Source organism: Xylaria bambusicola (assembly GCF_022495145.1).
Source record: "Xylaria bambusicola strain CBS 139988 unplaced genomic scaffold F5B22scaffold_4, whole genome shotgun sequence".
In the NCBI taxonomy this organism is placed as follows: Eukaryota; Fungi; Ascomycota; class Sordariomycetes; order Xylariales; family Xylariaceae; genus Xylaria; species Xylaria bambusicola.
Genome location: NW_025953557.1, coordinates 1,475,102 through 1,496,634, shown reverse-complemented (window position 1 = coordinate 1,496,634; position 21,533 = coordinate 1,475,102). Strand labels below are relative to the sequence as shown.

The window sequence follows — 21,533 nt, the reverse complement described above, 5'->3', positions numbered from 1 at the left end:
CGCCCCCCCCCCCCCCCCCCCCCCCCCCCCCCCGCCCCCCCCCCCCCCCCCCCCCCCCCCCCCCCCCCCCCCCCCCCCCCCCGGTAGATCAAGGTAAGATAGGGACGCGGAGTTGGTGGTAGAGTAGGAATTGGAAGGTTGGTTTACATACAAGTCCACAAATATTACATCAACGAAGTCAGCCCGGCCCTCTTCGTCGAAGCCAGCAGAGCCCTGGAAGAAATCAGGGATTTCATAATGCGGAATTTGCGAGTGTGGTGTATCGTCTCCGTCGGTACCGAAATCATCGGTAGTCGTGTATCCAGCCACAAGATCCACAACTTGGCGCCTCGTGATTCCAAAAACACCGTTCTGGTATTCATTATCACGCTTCATCTCGCTGCGAGGTTCGACAAAGGGGTCGACACAAATATCTCGCTCGATGGGCATATATCCAAGCGAACGCTTCTGGCTGGCGCCGGCGTCGTTCAGTGCGTCAAGAAGTGCGCTAGCCTGCGCATAGGGCACATCCTTTATATACAAAAACGCATCTAGGAACGGCGAGACGATGAAGCTATCATCGTAAGTGAAGGGTCCCTTATACAGATCGAAGCGAATGCCGCCAGTGTTCGAGATGATGTAACGGGCCTTGTCCTTGCGCGCTTCCTGAACAACAGTTTCAGCCAGTGCTGTCGACAATAGCGGGAAGATATTGTTAGGGCTATCAAACGGAGCGCATGTCATGCAATAATGCTGGGGGACGCAGCCGTATAACTCTTTGAGCTTCAGCTGCTCTCTATACATGCCAATCTCGGCTGTAGTAGCCCGTCCATTGTCATAATCGAAATTGTGGTCGTACCACGTTTCGGCGTCTTTTGGGCAGATGCTGTGTCAGTGATGGCAGCGGGAGAAGGGGGGGGGACAACTTACGGTATATGAACGTCTTGCGATTCCAGTCAAGGTATCGGCGAGAAAACGTCCAAGGAGAAGTGGACGTTTCAGTCGCCTTGCGTGTGGGGTTTGGTACACTTGCAGGGTTGGGGAAGATACCGTGGAAGCCGCTGTTCTTCTTCGTGAAGCCAGACATAGACATCCAGCCAAGGGTCTCACAATAACGGCCTAGCTATCCACTTAGCATGACATGGTCGCTTGGATGATATCATGGGAGACCGAAGGCGCCCGAGACATTGCCTCACCTGACTCAATCGCTACGCTGCTATCATCATACACTGTAAAGTCACGTATATGACTGTGGCCGCCTTTGATGGCAGTCAGCATATAACCAACACTGCAAATGCTCGGTTGAAGCACTGACCTAGGATCTGAATAGGGGTGTCGGGGTGCACTACCCGGATAGCATCGAAGACCGTCTGAAAGCTGCTGTCACGGACAGGGTTATGTCCAATGAGAACAAAAAGGTCAATATCGTCGCAACTGTTTATAGCCTCTAAGAACCATTTCTGAGTGATCATGGTCTTGGCGGGTATGATCTTAGTGACATTGGTGTTTCCTGGCAATTGTCAGAGTTATTCGAATCCTCCATCGCACAGTAATCGAGGGTTTCAAGAATTCTCACCAGTAAAATCAAACAAGACGCCAAAGGCCATTATTCTTAGACCATGTGGGGTAGTGAAATACCTATGTGTCTTGCCAATGTACTTCCATTCGCCGCTTTGATCTACGATCTGCACATTGGATGTAAGATACTTTTCACCCCCTACCAAGCACCCATGATTAGCGATCACCAACTGTGTGTAGTTTATGGATGCTTCGAGGTCGCAGCAGAGTTAAGTGGTAATGGAATTGGCCCAAAAGTGAGCCTTTACATCCTCAAATTTCCCGAATGAGAAGTAAAAAGGGGTGTTACTTACAATAGGCCGAAATCTCATTCCTTCAGATATCAGATGTGTCAGCTACTTCACCTCGCAGCAAGTAAATCATGCGTATTTCCATATGTTTGGGAGGGGGGTAGTTCAATCGAAAGCTTCCACCTTGAAAATGTATAGAGCATCAAAAGAGAATCTGGGACAGCGCAAGACGTCACTTACAAGGTCTGATAGGCCACATCTGCCAAGTAAAGCTCATGATTGCCAATCGCGAGTAAGTCGTAGTCCACGTCGTCGAAGATCTTTATAGAAACGGCTGCATCAGGTGACGTAGCATCGCTCAACCCGGCACCATCGTGCAAGTCGCCTATCACCCCATATCAGCTATGTTCAGGATTCAATTTACCGCTGCCACATACCTGTGTCAACTATGAGGAGATCGACGCCCACTACAAATTCAAATATTAGCTTTCGTCTCTGGTAAGATTGGTACCTTGAAAAGTCATGGTGTAGCAAACCCTGACGACTGTCATCGTACTAGATGTTACACGGCTGTTGAAGAAACAGAGTTTAGCAGCTTACTGTTGCCAGCCTGATGCTTGAAATGCGTCGAGAAAGTGACAAAGTCACCCCAATCGGCGCCATAGTTCTTCTCCTTTAGATGCCCTTCTAGCCAACCGTGGGTATCAGTCTATAGAGTGCCAATCCACCGTCAGTCTGGAAATATTACTTGGCGAGATGCAATACAGTATGGGGGATTGACATGAGAAAGTACATACAGTATGCAGGAAATTCAGCTGACCCCATTCCAAAGCCCTCGTGGGTCCGTAGGAAGCATTGAGGGCTTCTGGCTGCATGCGCTTGACATGACGAACGTGTTCTATATGGCTGGCCGGTGCATAGCAGCCCTCGCAGGCCAGCGCGACTGGGGCGAGAGCAATAGCCAGCGACGTCGCGACGACGCCGGCAATATGCTTAACAGCCATAACTGCTTGATTTCCTCAAACCAAAGTCTCCAAAATAAACCCAGGGTGGGGACACGCCAAGACGATCAAGAAGCCAAGCAGTGGCCAAGGTTGCTCCTAAAAGCTTGGGAAATGGAAACAAGGATCTATATTGTCGATGGGATGAGGCTCGTGATCACTTATATATAAGGTACATCTGAAATCAATCACGACCTTGCGCGATTAATAAGTTGTCTTGACATATAATTATACAGTACTGGGATACCTACTACCTAAGGAATTCAGCTCCTTGTAAGCTAACCTTGTAACTACTCAGGAGATAGCGAACCCGCGGTCTTCCAACTCTCGCGTTGCCAAATTGAGGTCTAGATCACGTTGGGATTGCATGAAGCGACCCTGGCCCTACCAGGATCAGTTCCACGTGTGGTGCTAGGCATCTTACCCAAAGAAGTAGGTCGATAACCACGAACCGGTCGCATGGGAACAGCTTCATAGCTCATTGGACAGCCTTGAAGACAGCCCTGACTTCTCCCAACTCTGTACTCAATAGTTTACCTGCTTATCTCCCTTACTTTGAATCCATCGATGTGGCAACGATGACTACGTTAGAATAGCTATGTTGATGACCGTAACCGGCTTGTTCTCTTATAAGAGAATAGCTACGAGCGTCAACTTGGTCTACTTGTTCAGTGGATATCTAGCAATAATCACGCAGTCGATATACTAGAGACTTTGACAATGTTACTAAGGTTCTGCGCCGTAAAATAAGCTATCATTTCTACGACCCAGTATCCGTCCACTGGATATGACTCGGTCTCTCACAGCTCAGATAGCCTATTATACGAGCACGTGACAGCGATTTACTTTTTAACACTGTTGAGCAACCAGCGGAGACGCCACTAACCGCGATCCTCAAAAGCTATTTCAACGTCTATGAAATTGGACTTGACAACATAACCACCTCTAGGGCTTCCCAGGGGTGTAAGGTCCGTTTCCTCGTGAGCCGGTATTTTTGGGCTTCCACGAGCATCCGGTAGGGTCCCCTTAATCCTGGGTGATCTCGCTCGATATAGCGTGTTCGAGTCGTCATCAAGAGTATACGAGACTCGTGGCGGCTTTTGCTCTGGCGACAGCTTCGAGGATATCTCCTTATCAATACTTTCAAGTATATCTTCTGCCAAGTGTTTGCTGACGATTCCTTTTACTGAAATGACTATGTGGGTCCAGAGCGAAGCATCGTCGCTAGCGGCTCCTGCCTTCGTGTATCGATAACCGTCATTACAAGGCGAGATCCCATATCCCACAATCTGAAAATGAGCCTCATTTTTGGAGATTAGTTCATCTAGATAATTCTCTAGGGCGGTAACCTTGTAATGTCTGAGGTACTTCTGTAGACTCTTCTCCATCTTTTGGTTCAATCGTTGTACCTAACCAAGACGAAATTATGAGAGTAGGAATAAAGGATAAGAACAATGTTTCCCACTCACGCCAGCCCTATACCGGATGGAGTGGTGAATGGAGCATCACAAATTGGTCAGTAATAACACTGTGGTCAAACTTTGCGAGGAGAATCAAGAAGATGTTCAACTCACAACAATAACCGTTATGTGGGCATTTAAAACCCCAGCTCCTTTGTTCGTGGTTGAATTATCCTGAATGCGTAAAACAGGCTAGTACGGTGCATTGCTAGTTCTGCAAGAGAGGGTTGAGAGATAGTATTAGAGGATATTTTCACACAGAGAGCTGACCAAAAAAAAGAGACGTAAGAGTTCGGTATAAGCACCGAGCACGATCATACAATCCAATTGAGTTACCGGAGCCCCATAGGGGACGGGGCGGATTATGTCAACTACAGTGGACGCTGCTGGCCTGGTTTTTTTGGCTGCTCTAATAGATATTGTTGACAACTATCAGGTTGAATCTATATAATGTAAATCTGACTAAGGCTTTCACACGCTATTAGCGGTCTGGTGGGGGTCGAATAGAGGAAGCATATAGAGGATAGTCATCTCTTTAAACGAAAAAAAGAACAGGTATCATAGCAAATGTCTGACTCGGAATACCGAGGGCAGTGTATATACGTTTATGGGCAGAGCGTGTGAAAAGTTCACTATATTGTATATTTTTATATGTGCAACACCTAGAGACGTTCGCAGGGTCAGGGACAACAATTTAGCAATAGTGTTCAAAGCGTTCAATTTTTGTATCAATTAATGCAGATGATTGCGTCGACTAGAAGGAAAAAAAGGGTGATGGAAGAACAAAGAAATATAATGACAGAATATCGAAAAAGGTCAGACCCCCATGTATCCTATACCACTTTCTTCGCTAATGAAAAGACATAATTCATTAACCATATCGAACAGAAAAGGAATCCCGTCTTGCCAAGGGCCATCAAAGTCAAACCAACTGGGAACCTCAGAACAAGACTCAGAGTAAAGCTCATAGAAGGATGAAGGGGCCGACCATGAAGGCCAACCCGGCGCCGACCATCAAAGACCTCTTCAGTGTCGCAGCAGCAGCGGTGACTGCCACCGGAGGGTTGCTGATGGTGCCATTGCCCTTGCTGTAGTTGTTTACGCCGCCGTTGCCTCCATTTCCGCCACTAGTTCCATTGCTGCCACTCCCTCCATTACCACCGTTTCCGCCATTGCCTCCATTGCCGCCATTACCACCACCGTTGCCTCCATTACCGCCGTTGCCACCGTTACCGCCGTTGCCTCCATTTCCGCCATTGGTAGGTGCTGGACCTGGTGTAGCAATAATGGTAGCGGTAACACCGTTTCCACCAATCTGTACGGTAGGCTTGCCCCAACCCGTGGGCTGTGCGCCAGGGCATGTAATAACCACTTCGGACTCGGGACAGACGGGACAGCTGACGGTGGTGACCACGAATCCTGGAGGCATGGTAGGGGTGACATAGGCGGACTTCTCACCGACGCAAGTCTCTGTGATTGTGTAGGTAGCCAACCATTTGCTCGTCTCGCAGGCAGCAGGCAGGACAGTTTCATAGATTGTGGTGTAGCTAGTCTGCGTGACAGGAGGGCAGTACAAGAAAGCCGACGAAGTAATGTTGGTGAGAGACATGTTGACGAATGTGAATGTACCGATGCGATGAATATAGGATTAATAAATTATTTATAATCAAACAAGTACTGTGGTTATCGAAAAAGAGCGTGTTTTTCCAAGTTAGAACGAGGGATATTGGCAAAGGAGTGTGAGAGCCGTGAGGCTTGAAACGAATGACTGTGATAACCAAGTGGGAGGCAGATGCGATGGGGGTGGTAATGAGAGCAACGATTACTGATGGGCGAGCCGCAACTTTATACATGAGGTGGATGACGGCATCATCATTGCGGACAAGCAGATGTTGTCTCTTGGTTTCCAGAACATAGCAACGAGTGATCCATAACAAATCTCACTGGCAGGTATCTGGTGGGATTGAACGATAATGGGAATGATGCGGTGATTTCAAGGCATTCCTTAGGTGCAGAGCACTGAGATTGTAGCTGGGGCCCTAATATACAGAGCGTCAGCATCAATGTGACGCCCAGGACATTCCAGACATAATAATGAGTGAGACCAGCCATGCTTTGTGTCCCATCTGCATTCTGGTGCCTAGCATCAGCAAAACACAACACTCGATCCGCGCGTGCCACGAACACAATATATGCCTGACCATGCAAATTACACTGATATCTCGGAAAGGGCAAGGCAACGCAGAAGAAATGCGCACACGCCATAACAAGCATGAGATCCACAACACCTCGATCCCAGCTGAGACGCGCAAGCTATCCAAGCTTGCCGCCACTGAGCATTAATATCATCCTCATACTTCTACGTACAGCACTACTGCAAATATATCACTAGGCGCTTCACCCTACGCCGACCAACATGCGGGATAAAAAAGTATACCAGTAGAATTGTAGTATGTTTCCTTTCAAATCGACATCCCCCGTCCACAGTCCGAAGACGAGCGGGAAACTTCCTAGTAAGGAGGTTGTTCTCCAGAGTAAATTCCCATATAGGGAATGGCAACTCATCACTGTAAATTATCGAGGTGATGGTCGTGGCGACTCTGTGAATACTTTTTGATCTGAAGAAGAAAAGAAGAAGAAAGGGAGAAAGTTTGGAGCCTCCAGTGCAGCTTATGAGCAATTTTCGTGGGCTAGGTGGGGCCATCTAAGAGCTAGGCGTGGCTACTTACCCACCTGTACCTAGGTTTGCCAGCTGTCTTCCAACTGTCTTTGACACCAGGGACTAGTACCTACATAGTATGTATCCCATGTAATCCCGCAACCACGATATAATCTAATTATGTGTTGATCTCGCGGACTACGTCTTGTTGTGCCTCTGTCTAACTCGGTACAGAGCACGCCCCACCCCCATAGGAATCTATGCCGACAGACGATTACGTGTCGGCGGGGTCCGGAGGCGCCCTCAAACTGAAAGGTGCGAAAATCCAGAAGACCAAGAAGCAGAAGAAGAGCAAGAGCAAGAGCAAGAGCAAGAGCAAAGACAAAGACAAAGACAAAGACAAAGACAAAGACAAATCGGCAAGCCTCGAACGTGCCTTATCAGGTACGCCTGCAGTTGAGACGCCATCGGAGATAGCAGAGGTCAAAGATGTTGAAAAGGCAGGGGCAAATGCCCCCGAATCTGATCCCGAGCCCGAGTATAAGACAGAAGCCGAACGGCGGCATGAAGAGGCGATGAAGAAGAAGGTAAGCTACGCACGTATACATAATTATGTATATTTATTGGCGTCGTTACTACTCTTGACGGGCTTGAGCGATTGAAGGTACGAAACGCTGACATGAAACGCACGTCACAGATGCAACGAATGCTTGAGGATCCTGCCCTGGCTTCAGAGATACGAAAAACGCATAAGGAAAGAGTAGAAAGCTTGAACACATATCTATCCAAACTAAGCGAGCACCATGATATGCCCAAGATCGGCCCTGGATAAACAGCACAGCTACCTTTAACAATATCAAACAGCAAATGGCCGCCCCGCGGTTGACGACCATATGTGTTCTCGCCGAGTGTTGGAGGCACAATTTGCAGCTTACTGCTTCTGATTTGAAACTATGATATCGGATTCAGACAATGTATATTTTTGAGGAATACTCCGGCTGGACGAGTCAAGCTTTGCGTTCTGCTACCACATTCCACGATCTACAATCTAGTAACCTCTCCAAACAAACCGGCGGCCCAACTTACACAAGACCGTCTCGTGACTTAGCCGAACACCCCGTCTCTCAATGAGCTCTCCGACTTGACAATAGGTAGCTACATCATAGGCGGTAACTATAGCTGAACGCAACGGCGGGAAGGCGTACGCGAGAGCTCGAAGTGAACACAATACCGTTTCGGGGCCGTTAATACGCTCGGCGCCCGCAACGTGGTGATAATTTTAAGAGCCACGATATTCCGTCATGTATGTGGTGTGAATGAAACAACATCAGATGTCAGCTCTGCCACGAAAGCCAAACATCAGCGAAACTGGGATACATCAATGTATGCCTGCATGTATGGGCTCGCGAATCATGGACTAGCAAAAATGAATGGCTTCGTCATGAAACGCTGATGAAGGGTTCTCATCAAGATTATTGTCCTCTTCCTAATTTGAAATCCGTATTGCCTTGTTTTCGTTATTACTTCACAGCTTGCTATTTCCCTGCCGATGCCGTAGTTGTTATGCCAGAGTAATTATGCCCACACGTGATACCGCCCAAATTATGGTTGATGCTGTTGATAGCTACTGCCTCAAGGCTTTCCATGCTCTGGAATTGGCCTCATGTAGCTGAATGTCGCGTGTGATTAGTCATTGCTGAATGTCTAAGAATTCATTCACCGTGCCCAGCGCTTTAGATTTCTTTAGCCTAGTTTGAAAACCTCCTCCCCGCCCAGCATATGGAATTTTTGATGTATGTATGGCTGTTATTAAACCATCATGACGCCACCAATGAGTAACCCGGCGAAAACTTCGAGCCCGGGACTTCTTACAATCGGAGCCGCGGAACCAGTCTGTAGATTGCCGATACCGGTCGTGGGGGTACTCTCCCCGTCCGTATCTGTAACCTCGGGCGTGATGATCGCAACCTCCGTGATTGTCGTCACAGCGCCACCGGGGAGTGTAGATGTGAATGTCGAGGTCTTCGATGTTGGGGTAGGGGTAGTTGATGTTGAAAATGTCGAGGCTAGAAAGTGTTAGAACATGAATATACAAGCTTTGGTGAGATGAAGTGAGGCTAGAGGGACGGGTTGAAAGAGTAGGTTTATGAATAACCAAGAGTAAACAAATCATCTAATATGAACCAGGATCATGGACAGTTACTTGATTTAACCATTTTCAAGACAGTCATCAAGCCAGTTTACGACGGGGCTACTTCAGCAATCTGCCTTCACTTACTAGTCGAAAAATCTGTATCACTGGAAGACTCAGGGGTCTGTAACGAAGATGACGAGGTAGGGCCAGACGTTTCGGTAGTTCTGGTAGTTTCAACTGGTTCCGTGGTCTCTGTAATCTCCGTGGTAGAGGTACTGGTAGGGATAGAAGTCGATGTGGAGGTAGGAGTTGGCGTCGCTTCTGGAGTCGATGATGGTGACGTAGGTGTATCTTGGGAAGTGCTTATTGTCTCCGTAGGCGTTTGCTCTGTCGATGTAGTTGGCTCATCAGTTGATGTAGTTGATGTTGTCGACAGTGTGTCCGATGTAGTAGACGTGGGAGAAGTCGTTGTGTCCGAGGTGGATGTATCGTTTCCAGATGTTGCTTGTCGAATAGCCATACGAACGATACTGGAGGGAAGCTCGGGGGCCCTTGCAGAAATTGCTTCAGCAGATTTGCGGTCTGGACCCGAGACACCGTTCTTGAAGGTGCCGGGAGCGTACTGGTGAAGAAGTTGATCCAGAGCTTGAGGTGAGACGGCGCTCAACAGATTAGAGAAAGTTGCCCGATCCTTGTCTTGATTTACATTAGAATCGACATCTTCTGCCCCTGCAATATCCTCCGCCGATGCCCTTAGGCCGAAAGAGGCTGCATCTGTCAAAGCAGCCGTGAAAGTAATATAGACCAAAAACGCAAAAAGAATTGCCCGTATATTTGGCATGGTGTCGGCACAACCTAGAGTTCCCACGGCTTGACACTCTAAGTCACGGAGGACGGTATCTCTGAAGGGTTGGGTCGAAGTCAGGCTGAACCAGATCGTAAAGAAACCTCACGCTGCTATCTCTCACATAGAGGCGCGCACACACACAACACACAGAGCGAGGCGAGAGGTACAATAGAGGAGAGGAGGAGAACGGCCGTATATATTTCTAAGAGAAGTAGGTGGGCCAGTAGGTAGCAGCACCCATGCAATTGAGGGGACTGGGCGTTACACTACGGACGGTTAGCCAACTCGTTAAGCTAGGCCACCTTGATTCGAGCCGCATCTTTACTTACATCTTTAGTCTCTCGTGTACCGACCGGGTGGGTGGTGCCAGAGCATCATGCACTGTGTTTAGGGTCCGATTGGTGGATGCCATGTAGCGTACTTGGACATGAAGAGTTGTGCACTGAAGCGTATGGGATACGATACCTATGTAGCAGGTAGATAATGGGTAGGACCATAAGCCGTGCTAGAATCTGAAGCTTGCTGGCGGGATTACATCAGACGGCACAGCTGAGCCTACCTAGCATTACCTACCTAGTATCGTTTGTAGATAGATTTGGGACGGAAGCCTGCCGTACTTGGGTAGCAGCCAGACATCTAGATACTGGGCCTATACCTTCGTGATGAAATGTCCATCTAGGAGTAGGCAGGACACTGCTTTACCTTATCTGCCTTGTGTTGCCATTTCATCATGACTGGTAGATGGAGAATGCCTCCATAACGTTCCAGGTTCTTTTTCTTGATTCCTCGTGTTCTAGAAGTGCTGACGATACTATGTGGGAGCTTTAAGAGGCTCGGCAATCCCGGCCCATTGGCAACCAACCTCTCGACGCTAAGCCTCCATTCCCCACCATAAGCCCCACCCACTCAATACAGTATAGGTATCTATCTATACTTACACTACCGAGACCACCTACATATGTACTTACCTAGGTAGGTAGAAACGTGTGCAGGTTCAACGACCTTACGGTAGCTATGATTAAGTACCTAGGGTGCCGCTCAGCTACCTAGGTACGCAGAGCATCGGGCTCTTATCTGCCTCGGTCTCTTTCCGTCTTGAAGATGTGAAGAAAGATCTGGCGGGGTCCAAACAAGGTGGAACCAATGACGTTTTGGATGAGGGTGCCTACTTAAGTCTCCACTGGTACTAGCGGATTAACCTAGCATACGCCGGCTGGTGAGCTCCGGCCCGGAACTGAATACGAGATGATTTGCGTCATCCGCAACTTACTTCGTACGTGTATACATACATGTGTACACGTACCTACATTCAGATACCTAAGTAAGTAGAGGTAAGGCATCGGCATGCGCCCTCCATGAAATCTAATAAGCATATCGGTTGCCTTGGAAAGCGCCCCACGTGGAGCTTTATTCAAGCCACGGTCAACATCCTTAGCTTCGTCGGTGCGCAGCTCAAGATTCATATGTGTTACATATCACGAATACATCATACGATGGAAGGGGGCACCATGGCTTCAAAAGGCGTTCGGTAAACCATAACTACCGAGAAAATACAGCAGGCCTATATGTGGGAACAAAGAGTTGGGTTTTTTTTTATTTTCATTATTCTTTTTTAATACCATCTCACCCTTTTTGGTTGATTTTGTTCTTCTTTCTCAGTGTTGTACTTAAGTACAAGTGGGTGCCTACAAGGTACCTAATAGGTACTCAACGAACCTTATCGATAGACATAGGGTTACGAAATAAATTGGAAATGAGAAATTGCCTACAGCTGAGCTTATGATTACCAAGGTACATAGGTACTTACCTAAGTAGTGAAGGAGAATACCAAGGCGCCCGAAGCTAAAAGTGCTTTATTGAATATTCGACCAGCAAGTGCTGTAGCCAGCAGAACTGAAGGTATACGGTACCTAGGTACCCCCACAGTAGCCGTCTCCACATAGTTACCCAGAACCTGTACACGGCCAGACACGGTGAATGGTTCATAGTGATAGTCAATCCATCATACCTAGTGAAACGCATGTGAATGTATACATGTATGCAACTGCAGAAACATTTCCACCACCTAGATCGGCTGCTTCTGTCTCAACTCTTCCACCGGTTTCGATACATCGACCGCTAGGTAGTCCAAGGCCATCTCCCTACCTACCTGTCTCCATGTCACTGAATGCGCCGAGGCCAATTGGTCCACCCCCGATATGCCTGACCAGTTCGGCCTCTCAGCGAGCTCTTCTGAACATGTCTTAAACCACACCGAACACGACAAGCTGAGATCATTATCGAGGTCTCCTCACCCATACCATCGCCAAATCTCCGAGCTGCTCGAACCCTCTAGCTGCTATTCCACTAAACGGCAAAGCCCGCCGCCTACCGACAGTGGTACCGAAGCCGACGATGAGCACTATCTAAAGGGGCTACCAGCCCCGAGGAGATTGCACAAGGGCTTGCGCGGACGTAATGAGGCTTCTTCAGGCGCGTCCACTCCTTATCTCGCGCCTCACGATGAAGAAGAGATACGACTTGCTCTCAACGCAAAGAAGGACAGGTCAGCCCCCAGTCAGACCTCCGCTCTCGTCTCAGATAAGTTGAGAAAAAAGCGTACCAAGGAAATCATTCGTCGCTTGGCCGAGCTACTAATTATCGGTATATTGGGTCTATGTGTACAAGCCAACACGCGAGTGTGGCCTGTCTTACAGAAGTCAAGCCGTGGTAAATATGAATCCTCGCGCCGCGCTGACTTTGGTGGGAAAGCTAATTGACGGAATTCTGTGCAGAACTCGGCCAAGCTGTAGGAGTGGTAGTAACCCTTGTCCTTCTATATCCACTACGCTTGGTAACTTGGGCATATTGGAATCGGAGGCCGTCGAAAAAGGTACCTATCAAGGTGCCATCGTCGTTCGATCCCGCGCCCCTTTTCTACCCTCCGGCCTTGACAGTCTTAGTTTCATCACTGATCGCCGTCGATAATCCAACCTTACTACTTCCTAACATTATCCTCGCGCTGTGCTCCATACCACCACCATTAATTCCTACGCTGTCCTTGGATGGCGAAGATTTGAGCTCCCTTCACTGGATTTTGACATCAGTGCCTTTAGTTAAAGATGGGAGCGCTAGCGGACTACCAATGGCCCTTTCTCCAGAGACAGCAATTCTCCTCTATCCCTTGCATCACAGTCTTCTCAGCGTTTTAAACCGCCTGATGACTACCAGTCTCCTCGCAGCCGAGCTGCAACTGCTCTCTATCGGTCTTATCAATATCCTTCTATTATCCTCCTCCCCACAGATCACCATCTTGAAGGCAATGCTATGGGTGGGTGGCCTTGATATACTAGTGTCGTGTAGCAAACCAATTCGTTGGGGCATAGCGCTTGCCCGTATACCCAAATGGCGCTTCAAGCGCCCATCGACTTCCAAGACGCGACATATTACTTTCCTCTCAACAGTGATGTCGTGGCAGAGGATGAGGCATGATTTATTTCATGCGCCCTTGGACAGCTCTTCCTGCAGCTCTTGCGAAGCTATTGATGATCCGGATGACACAGATGACCTCATTTCCCAGATGTCGAGAGGACTCGCTCGAGTGCGGTCCACCGGTACCGACGGTGCTTCCCACCTCCAGGATCATGAGCCAAATGATACCTTGGATGTCAGCCAAGTCACAGAGAAGACTGAAACAACACAGCTTCGTAGACACACCCTACCAGGAACCGGTAGACAACGAAAACCCCAAACCCATACACCTTCTGGCCGAAAAAAGCGATCGGCATCCTTGTCATTAAATACATTTGTCTCGCTCACCTATAGACAAGCAGTCTTCCGAAAGTGGATTTATGCTTTCTACGTTTATGTTTGCATAATTGGCGCTATATTTATCCCCATATCCGCGATTGGCGTCAAGGACGTCGTCATGCAAGACTCATTACAAGGCGACGAACCTGTCGGTTGGGCATTAGGCTATCTATTCGGGGATATTCAGTGGTTCCGGTGGCAGGTGGTTAGCCACAATCTGGGATCGTGGATCTGCCTTCCACTTAGGTCATCTCGATATATGAGCCAACCCCTACAGGATGGATGGGTAGAGCACCTACGCTTGTCCTTCGGCGAGGCAAATACTCGCCTAGTCCTAAGTGCATACTGCATAGCCATAATCACAATTGGTCTCATTATGGTCTTCAGTTTGTCACCTGTGTGCGAAGTAGACACGCGTCGCAAAGTCTTTCATTTTATGATGGTGGCCATGTTCCTCCCGGCGGTATACATTGACCCATGCTTTGTAGCCCTGGCACTTTCCATCGTCCTCGCTACGTTTCTACTTCTGGATCTGCTGCGGGCTAGTCAGTTACCGCCTTTATCTAAACCACTTGCTGTCTTTTTGGCCCCTTATGTCGATGGCCGGGATCTTAGGGGTCCCGTTGTTATCTCACATATTTTCCTCCTCATCGGATGTGCCATTCCCCTTTGGTTATCTCTGGGATCCCTCTCTAGAACTGGCCACGGGCACCTAAGAGGTTGGGACGTGCCCACCCGCGAAGTTGCTATGGTATCTGGTGTCGTATGTGTGGGCCTGGGCGACGCAGCCGCTTCCTTAATTGGGCGACGCTACGGACGCCGTAAGTGGTTCTGGGGCGGAGGGAAAAGTCTAGAGGGAAGCGTTGCCTTCGCAACAGCCGTATTCATAGGTCTTATGGCCGCTCACTTATGGCTGCGCCTTGGCGGATGGCTTGCCACCAACCGATCCGCCGATACTTGGCAAACCACGATACATAAAATGGGCACATGTGCCAGCATGGCCAGTCTTACGGAGGCTGTACTCACTGGTGGGAATGATAACGTCGTAGTACCTATAGTCTTATGGACCTGTGTGAAGAGTTTGGATGTATAGTGTTTCCCTCAATAACGAAAACGAAGAAAAGTGCGGGATAGTTGCACTGGTGGTGATTGCTAGACATGGGGCAAGGTAGAGTCTGTTTGTGTGCATAAACCGGCGTCTCTGCATCGTACGGCGTATCGGTAGGGAACAGAGCAAAAAACACTTGCCATAGCATTTCGGAGATGGGAATTTGGTACGATTATATCCAGGACAATTATTCTTTTTCCGGTACCTTCTTGTTCTTGTTGGGATCATATGATAGACTAATGGATGGCTGATATATTCCAGGCGTGTTCCATCTATTGAGGGTAGGTATATGGGTAGGTGGCGGCGAGTTCACAAAGGTATGAAACGAGAGGCATGTTCTATATCTGTCCATATATTATTCACCACGTAGAACAATACCCTTTCTCTGGCTACTGCTCTTTGGTAAAACCAATCAAGACGTTACCGGTGTCACTGAGAAAAATGGAATAACCGATCCATTGTCCGTCGATACCTGCGTCGTTCGGGGGCACAGAGAGAAAGAGCAACCGGCTCATTGCCCTCAGAGTCTTTGAGATTTAGGTTCAAGATTCGCATCTCGATTTGCGCAGCAAGTCGAGTATTACATGCTAAGAAGATTGTAAGGAAAGATTGGCAGATGACGCAATGTCCGGGGTCATGTAGATACTTACCAATCAAAGTCGTGTGTACGTGGTAACGTATGGATACTGCTTACTTGGTATGATGTAGGCGTCAAATTTGAGGCTGTAGAGAAAACTTGGTGAGTTGACCACTCACTGGACGCCTAAATGCGAACTTTCCCCTTCATCTATACATGTACTTATGTAGGTACATAACTTGACTCAAAGGCTTACCCAGTCAACGGGAGTTCTACCTCAACTCTTATCAAGCTGGGGTTCTCTCTGACCCTTAGTGGACAGCTTCGCGATATTGGCGATACGACCTAAGCACACAAAGCAATGTAGGCAGCTAATACAATTATAGCTCATAATCATAGCACGACTTTAATGATTGGATTGCGAAGGCATAGACAGGTCATGAAGCAAGCGGACTAGTAGGCCCATGCGTAGAGCCAACTATGGAGGAATTCACACAGAGCTACACACTTTGAGATAGACAGCACAGAAACAGCACATAACAACAATGCAAGGAGTTACTAGGCATGTCAGAGGCATGTATTGCGATACAGTACACAGTAGGATGGCATTGGCGGAGTTCAGCCATCTCGATTTGTTGGACAATTCTAGATTGGTCGAGCAGCTTCGCTCCCCCACAGCCCTACTACAGCGGGGTGAGTGAACCGTCGGAGGTGGGTGCCCAGCACTGAGCGGAGTGTCGAGCAAGCCGCAATGCCATTGCCAATACCTACCTACTACCTAGGTATGGACCCAAATGCCAGCAACGCTGGGCTGAAAGGAAAGATAAAAGTTGATAAGTGCCCGTTGAAACCACTTAACCTAGTCTTGTCTTCTCACCTACTCTGCACCTACCGGTACCGGTACTCGTAGAACTTAGCTGCCCTAGGGCACTCGGATGACATACTCACTCGCCCTCCCACCCACTCGCTGGACTGCCACCATTACGACGACGAGGATTACCTCCTACCTACCTACGGTAGTAGTTGGTGGGCATGCTTGTGTACTGCTCTTCAGCTAGATACCTCATGTAAGAGAAAGAAAGGGGCGAGAGGGGCAAGGAAAAAGAGACGAATAATCAGGGAGAAGTGAGTCACTTTGATATACAGTACACACCACTACGTACCCAGACAGACTCAACAGACCTAGTCGCACATCCTACATCCTGTACTACTTCCGTCTTGTCCCGGAACCGCACATGAGTCAAATACCTACTACTCGATAGATCTTTGTCTCTGTTCTTGTCTCAGCTAGGCGTCCCACCTCCCCCCCCACAGTGCCTGCATCCTTGGAGGGATATGTGAATATATTTATATATTTATTTATATATCTCAAGTCAATTGGAGAGGCTGGGCATCTCCAATCATCCCGTTGCAGGTACCTGATTACATGCTGTGGCGCCAGCAATAACGTCTCCATTCACACACCGTTGCGGGTGCTGACGTATCCGGTTCAGGTGGTACTGTACTCAGTACAGCATTTGCATCCCTACCACCCTACCGCCCTACCGCCCGCGCCGCGTCCAGGTGCTCTTTGTCTACCTAGTACTGTAAAGCCTGTCAGCCTGGACGGCTCCGCCAATTGACCACCAGCCTAGCATGTGATTAGGCAGCCCGTTCCATCCTATTCAGCATCAAATCTGGTTGCGGCTACGAGTGGTTGTTAGGCTGTCCGCCCGCCCGGTAATACGCCTGCCTAGCTATGGTTCTCTGACTGGTTTCATAGTTTTTCTTATACAGGCTGATGATTCCACCCGGGGCCGACGCCTTTATTGCCGACGACTTACACGCTCCCCCCCCTCCCCACCACCACCAGCATCCCACCTGACTTCCATCTTGAATCCCCTAGGCTAGCATTGAAACAATGGCTTCCGCGATGGGGAAGACCCCGAGAATCCTCGCCTGTGTGCTCGTGAGATTTCCTGCCACCGCTCCATTCAGATCATCTCTCGCTCGTGTTTCCCCCTTTGTTTCCACGTGCTACTAAATCGTTCAGTTCATATACTTATTACCTCTTTCGCGGCAGTGCCAAAACCGCAAGATTAAATGTGACCGTCATACTCCTTGCTCAAATTGCGGTTAGAAGATCCCCTCTCCTCCTGATAATCCACTCGTATGGGCTAACTCAGCCTTCAAAAATGCAGTCAAGGTCAGTAACCTGTGTGATAATCGGCCTGGACCTCACTAAACTGTGTCGCCCAGGCAAATGTTCCGTGCACCCCGAGCACTCCGGCGCCGCCGCGCAAGCGTAGGCGGCCCAACCAGGACTTACAGCAGAGGCTCGCGCGCTGCGAAGAACTGCTCTCCGAGTATACAACAAACCCGCGCACTCCGTCTAGTAATGATTTCATAACCCGCGATGATTCTTGGAGGCCCATGGGCAGGTTGGTCATCGACGATGATGGCACCAAATTCACAGATAGCCACCTCTGGGCTACCGTGCATCGCGAAGTAAGTGAGTTCACTACATGTCACAAATTACTTATGTAAAGTTGTTTGGAGTATTTTTTATTTTATTTTTTTATTTTTTTATTTTTTATTTTTGATTTTTTCAAAAAAGAAAAAATTAACAGCCGTAGGTATTTCGTTGGTGTTAATCTCGTCATAGATCTCTGCCATGCGCGAAATACTAGAAGACGACGAACTCGAGGATCATTGTACCCCTGCAGACGCTCGCACGCCAGAGCTTCATTCGAGCCTAATCCTCTCAGAAGGTACAGACGGTAATGTTGAAGACTACCGGCCATCACCAGCCCACGCTTTCCGCCTGTGGCAGACTTTTCTCGAAAAAGTTAACCCGTTAACCAAAGTGATCCATGTCCCCTCGGTACAGCCCAAATTAGTAGAGGCCACGACAGATCCCAGTTCCATCCCGAAAAATGTTGACGCACTCCTCTTCTCCATCTACGCTATGGGCGTCGTCGCGTTGAATGAAAAGGAGTGTCAACAGCAGCTGGGCTGCGGAAAGGAAGAGGCTTATCAACGGTTTTCCACGGGTTGCCGGATTGCCCTGATGCGTATCGGCATACTAAAAACCTATGATCTCGTCGTCCTACAAGCCTTGGTCTTGTACTTCGTAAGTTCATCAGTATTGTCTTGTTATAACTGTAACATTAACAAACCTAGTTCTCACTGTCAGGTCGTGTCGATCGCCATGCCGCATGGATCCTCAATGGCATCACTGTGAGGGTCGCGCAAAAGATGGGCTTACATAGGGATGGCGAGTTACTCGGGCTCCCCCCTTTTGAAACCGAGATGCGGAGGCGGGTGTGGTGGCAAATTATCCTCATTGATACAGTCTATGCTCTCATGTCTGGTCTCGGCCAGTCTCTTATCCCACGGTCATGGGATACTAAACAACCCAATAATATAAACGATGCAGACCTATACCCCACTATGACAACACTGCAACCGAGGAGCGGCCCAACAGATATGATCTATTGCTTGGTATGCTACGAGATGGCAAAGATGCTGATGGACACACCACATTTAGAGGCTATCATTCTAGGTAATGAGGTCAGTAGCCTATTCTCGTATCTCCTTGTTCTCACGTCCCGAGAGGAAACGATCAATGACGGGAACTAATCACCTTCACTTTCCTGCGGTGCGCCGAAACTCTCAACGCACAATATGCACATAGCAAGTATTAACGCTCGATCTGTCGCTAGACCGGCCTACCCGATAAGGCGCCTGCGGAAGAAGTAGAAAAAGCGCGGCGACGAATTCATGAGCTAGACCAGTCTATCAGCAACATTCTGGACAACCATTGTGACCCTTCCATGGGCCCTATACACGAGCTAGCTGCAGAGACACGACATTTACTCATCTCCAAGTGCCAGGATCTTATTTGTCCTGCTAAGGAACAGCCTGAGGTGTGTGAACCCTTCACCTTTCAACCCCTTGGCCCTTTTCCGCCGTCCTTTATTCAATACACTATGCTAACTTCTTCATCAATTACAGTGGGGTACAGAAATCCACAGCAGTGCGGACAATTTGTTCAAGATTTGTGTGGCTGGTTTAGAGACGGACTTGAGATTATACCACAAGACACGATTGCAGGGGCAGTTTTTGTGGTTCAGTATGTGGTCACTAATTCAGGCATAGATCGAACGCGACTAACGTCCGGCAATAGTGCTTAACCAGTTCCAAGCCGAGATGTTGATATACATGGCGGGCCAGCTGTGTGAGCGGACAGCGGGAGGCCTTGTAGAGAGGGCATGGGCGGCTGTGGAGGAACATTACCGATTTCATCAGGAGCTCTTGACCCTTTCCAGTAAGACACATCTCGCACTCGGCATTCTCGTGATTCGGGCTTGGAAGGCGCGAGAGGCCTTTCTCCAGAAGGCGACGGGATCGGTGCCAACGACTCCAAACTATATTGCCAGACTACGGGCCGTCTTACCATCAACAGAAGCGAAGCAACTACCAGTCGACGACGAGGTTGATGGAGGCTCAGATGTGGCAGCGAGCTTCAACCCACTGGCCAACAGGACGGCACCAACGGGATTGGGCATGCCGTGGGACCAGATGCTTGGCTTTGTCGACGCAGGAGCCCTCGACTGGGACATGTTTGCAGGGGGCGGTGACAACACGTCGACAGCGGCGAACGCAGCAAGTGGGTATGGGATGGGCTTCATAGGCCATCAAGGCAACTCTTGGATGTAGTATTATTTAAATCTTACCGTGGGTAAAAGGGGGGAAACAGCATCCAGGCCTTGGGATATAAGGTGGCAGGAAGCCAGGCGAGTTCAGGACGGACATTGCTCCTCTCATGGGACCTCAGACACATGTATAATGCAAATACTGGCCACGTACAAACAATGATAGATGATGCTTCTACTGGCGGTAGCGGTGCACAAATCTACAGTGATTGGTTCCATGTCTATATGCTTGATATCGGGAACGCGATATGTAGAATGGGGGACAAGAGGAGCACATGCTGTAGGTACTTAGATATTTGGTAGCTGGCAGTATACCTAGGTAGGTACGTCATCTTTCCAAGTCTTGGAGAAGCGAACGGTAGGAGGGATGCGGGATGCGGGATACGGGATGCGTTTGTACACTGTGAAGCAGGCCGCCGACATCATGTTAGAGTCATACCAGTCCGTCACGTATTTCGGATATGACCAGGTAAAGTAGTATACTGGTGTGAACATAGCTCCGAAGCTGGAATTGGCATTTCGTAGTAGTAGGTATTATCTGAATAAGTGGGTACCTAGGTAGGTATGTATATAAAATAAAACATAGCTACCTACCTCGGATGTTGGTCTCGGTCGCGATACTAGACCCTCGGACCCGAGCGAGCTTACTTAGTATAGATAGATGCGCGCTTGGTCTGCGTTTATACTGTACATGTAAGCAGTGGGCACCCACTTAGCACGTGAGAGTAATATAATGAATGTATAGGTAATGTATTCTGAATGTATGTAGGTATGTAGAGCTCGGTATAGTAGGTCGGCGGAACCATGTAGAAACGCCGATATGGGGCTGCCTTGACACCCAAGAGCACGAGCATGAGCACATACTTCGTTCGTACACGCACGAACGAAACGAACGAAACGACATAGTGACTATGTCAGCGCACGGCCAAACAGCGGGCGGGCGTGCGGGCGGGCGTTTGACCATCCCGCGGTAGTATAGTATATAGAGACAGGTACCGTACCTACTTACATACCTAGGTAGGTACCGGTAGTGTAGAGTGGTCGATGCCTCCAAATGTCTGCTGCATGCAGGTACTTTTCGGCTGCTGTAAGAGCAACGCGGGCTGTTCGCGGACCCGAACACCGCGCGCGCCAACTCTCCGCCAACTTCCCGCCGCCACTATTGGAACCACTATCGCCAAGCTAGACCATGAGCCTCCATTATGTACAATGTCGCAACGAATCGTCAAACCGTCCCGTCGCCATCGTTGAAATGTTCAACGAGTGTGTCGGTCGTCTAAATCGCCCGCAATCTTCGTCGGCGGCCCCCTCTTTTTTCTGCTCTCTTTTCTTTCTCTTTTCTTTTAATTTTTTTTTTCTTTCTCTCTCTGGGGGGGGGGGGGCGGGCGGCCCCCCCACCCGCCCCCCCAGCACCACACAAACACAACAAACCAACGACACAAAAACAAAAAAAAAAGAGAGCAATAAAAACAAA

General features: G+C 48.9%; 9 protein-coding genes across 9 annotated transcripts in view; 4 read left to right on the top strand and 5 right to left on the bottom strand.

The window, feature by feature from the left end:
• The window catches only part of F5B22DRAFT_357250 (ser/Thr protein phosphatase family), a 3,562-nt gene extending 627 nt beyond the window's left edge, over window positions 1-2,935 (bottom strand). The window contains exons 1-10 of the mRNA XM_047971025.1: window positions 2,585-2,935; window positions 2,388-2,496; window positions 2,225-2,254; window positions 2,028-2,172; window positions 1,851-1,870; window positions 1,556-1,696; window positions 1,295-1,489; window positions 1,176-1,238; window positions 910-1,098; window positions 152-851 (exon numbers count right to left, since the gene is read on the bottom strand). Coding sequence (XP_047835081.1) covers window positions 152-851; window positions 910-1,098; window positions 1,176-1,238; window positions 1,295-1,489; window positions 1,556-1,696; window positions 1,851-1,870; window positions 2,028-2,172; window positions 2,225-2,254; window positions 2,388-2,496; window positions 2,585-2,791 — 1,799 coding nt within the window. The 5' untranslated portion in view covers window positions 2,792-2,935. The remainder of the gene's footprint in view (window positions 1-151; window positions 852-909; window positions 1,099-1,175; window positions 1,239-1,294; window positions 1,490-1,555; window positions 1,697-1,850; window positions 1,871-2,027; window positions 2,173-2,224; window positions 2,255-2,387; window positions 2,497-2,584) is intronic.
• Window positions 2,936-3,475: 540 nt separating this feature from the next.
• F5B22DRAFT_658503 (uncharacterized protein) lies at window positions 3,476-4,176 on the bottom strand (the record flags this gene model as incomplete). The annotated part of the gene is made up of 1 exon (XM_047980124.1): window positions 3,476-4,176. The coding sequence occupies one exon, from the start codon at window positions 4,174-4,176 to the stop codon at window positions 3,670-3,672; it is 507 nt and encodes a 168-aa protein (XP_047835080.1). The 3' UTR covers window positions 3,476-3,669.
• A 681-nt stretch (window positions 4,177-4,857) lies between these two features.
• On the bottom strand, window positions 4,858-6,203 carry F5B22DRAFT_357236 (uncharacterized protein). The gene has a single exon (XM_047971024.1). The coding sequence runs from the start codon at window positions 5,855-5,857 to the stop codon at window positions 5,213-5,215; it is 645 nt and encodes a 214-aa protein (XP_047835079.1). The 5' UTR covers window positions 5,858-6,203; the 3' UTR covers window positions 4,858-5,212.
• Window positions 5,990-6,667, bottom strand: F5B22DRAFT_357223 (uncharacterized protein). The gene has a single exon (XM_047971023.1). It carries the CDS (start codon window positions 6,520-6,522, stop codon window positions 6,121-6,123), a length of 402 nt encoding a protein of 133 aa, XP_047835078.1. The 5' UTR covers window positions 6,523-6,667; the 3' UTR covers window positions 5,990-6,120.
• A 266-nt stretch (window positions 6,668-6,933) lies between these two features.
• F5B22DRAFT_357196 (uncharacterized protein) lies at window positions 6,934-8,233 on the top strand. The gene is made up of 2 exons (XM_047971022.1): window positions 6,934-7,494; window positions 7,605-8,233. The coding sequence occupies exons 1-2, from the start codon at window positions 7,168-7,170 to the stop codon at window positions 7,737-7,739; spliced, it is 462 nt and encodes a 153-aa protein (XP_047835077.1). The 5' UTR covers window positions 6,934-7,167; the 3' UTR covers window positions 7,740-8,233.
• An 849-nt stretch (window positions 8,234-9,082) lies between these two features.
• Window positions 9,083-10,254, bottom strand: F5B22DRAFT_357191 (uncharacterized protein). The gene is made up of 2 exons (XM_047971021.1): window positions 10,218-10,254; window positions 9,083-10,154 (listed from the first exon to the last, which is right to left on the bottom strand). Exon 2 carries the CDS (start codon window positions 9,880-9,882, stop codon window positions 9,178-9,180), a length of 705 nt encoding a protein of 234 aa, XP_047835076.1. The 5' UTR covers window positions 9,883-10,154; window positions 10,218-10,254; the 3' UTR covers window positions 9,083-9,177.
• Window positions 10,255-11,753: 1,499 nt separating this feature from the next.
• Window positions 11,754-12,684, top strand: F5B22DRAFT_591254 (uncharacterized protein; the record flags this gene model as incomplete). Its single annotated transcript, XM_047973845.1, has 1 exon — window positions 11,754-12,684. A coding segment is annotated over exon 1 (557 nt), but the record flags the coding sequence as incomplete, so codon positions are not given.
• F5B22DRAFT_591253 (uncharacterized protein) lies at window positions 12,575-15,449 on the top strand. Its single transcript, XM_047973844.1, has 2 exons — window positions 12,575-12,597; window positions 12,663-15,449. Exon 2 carries the CDS (start codon window positions 13,013-13,015, stop codon window positions 14,768-14,770), a length of 1,758 nt encoding a protein of 585 aa, XP_047835074.1. The 5' UTR covers window positions 12,575-12,597; window positions 12,663-13,012; the 3' UTR covers window positions 14,771-15,449.
• Window positions 15,450-17,262: 1,813 nt separating this feature from the next.
• Window positions 17,263-20,063, top strand: F5B22DRAFT_633757 (fungal-specific transcription factor domain-containing protein; the record flags this gene model as incomplete). Its single annotated transcript, XM_047976884.1, has 9 exons — window positions 17,263-17,310; window positions 17,425-17,476; window positions 17,543-17,547; window positions 17,601-17,849; window positions 18,007-18,474; window positions 18,525-18,914; window positions 19,067-19,270; window positions 19,359-19,476; window positions 19,531-20,063. The coding sequence occupies 9 exons, from the start codon at window positions 17,263-17,265 to the stop codon at window positions 20,061-20,063; spliced, it is 2,067 nt and encodes a 688-aa protein (XP_047835073.1).
• Window positions 20,064-21,533: the final 1,470 nt, after the last annotated feature.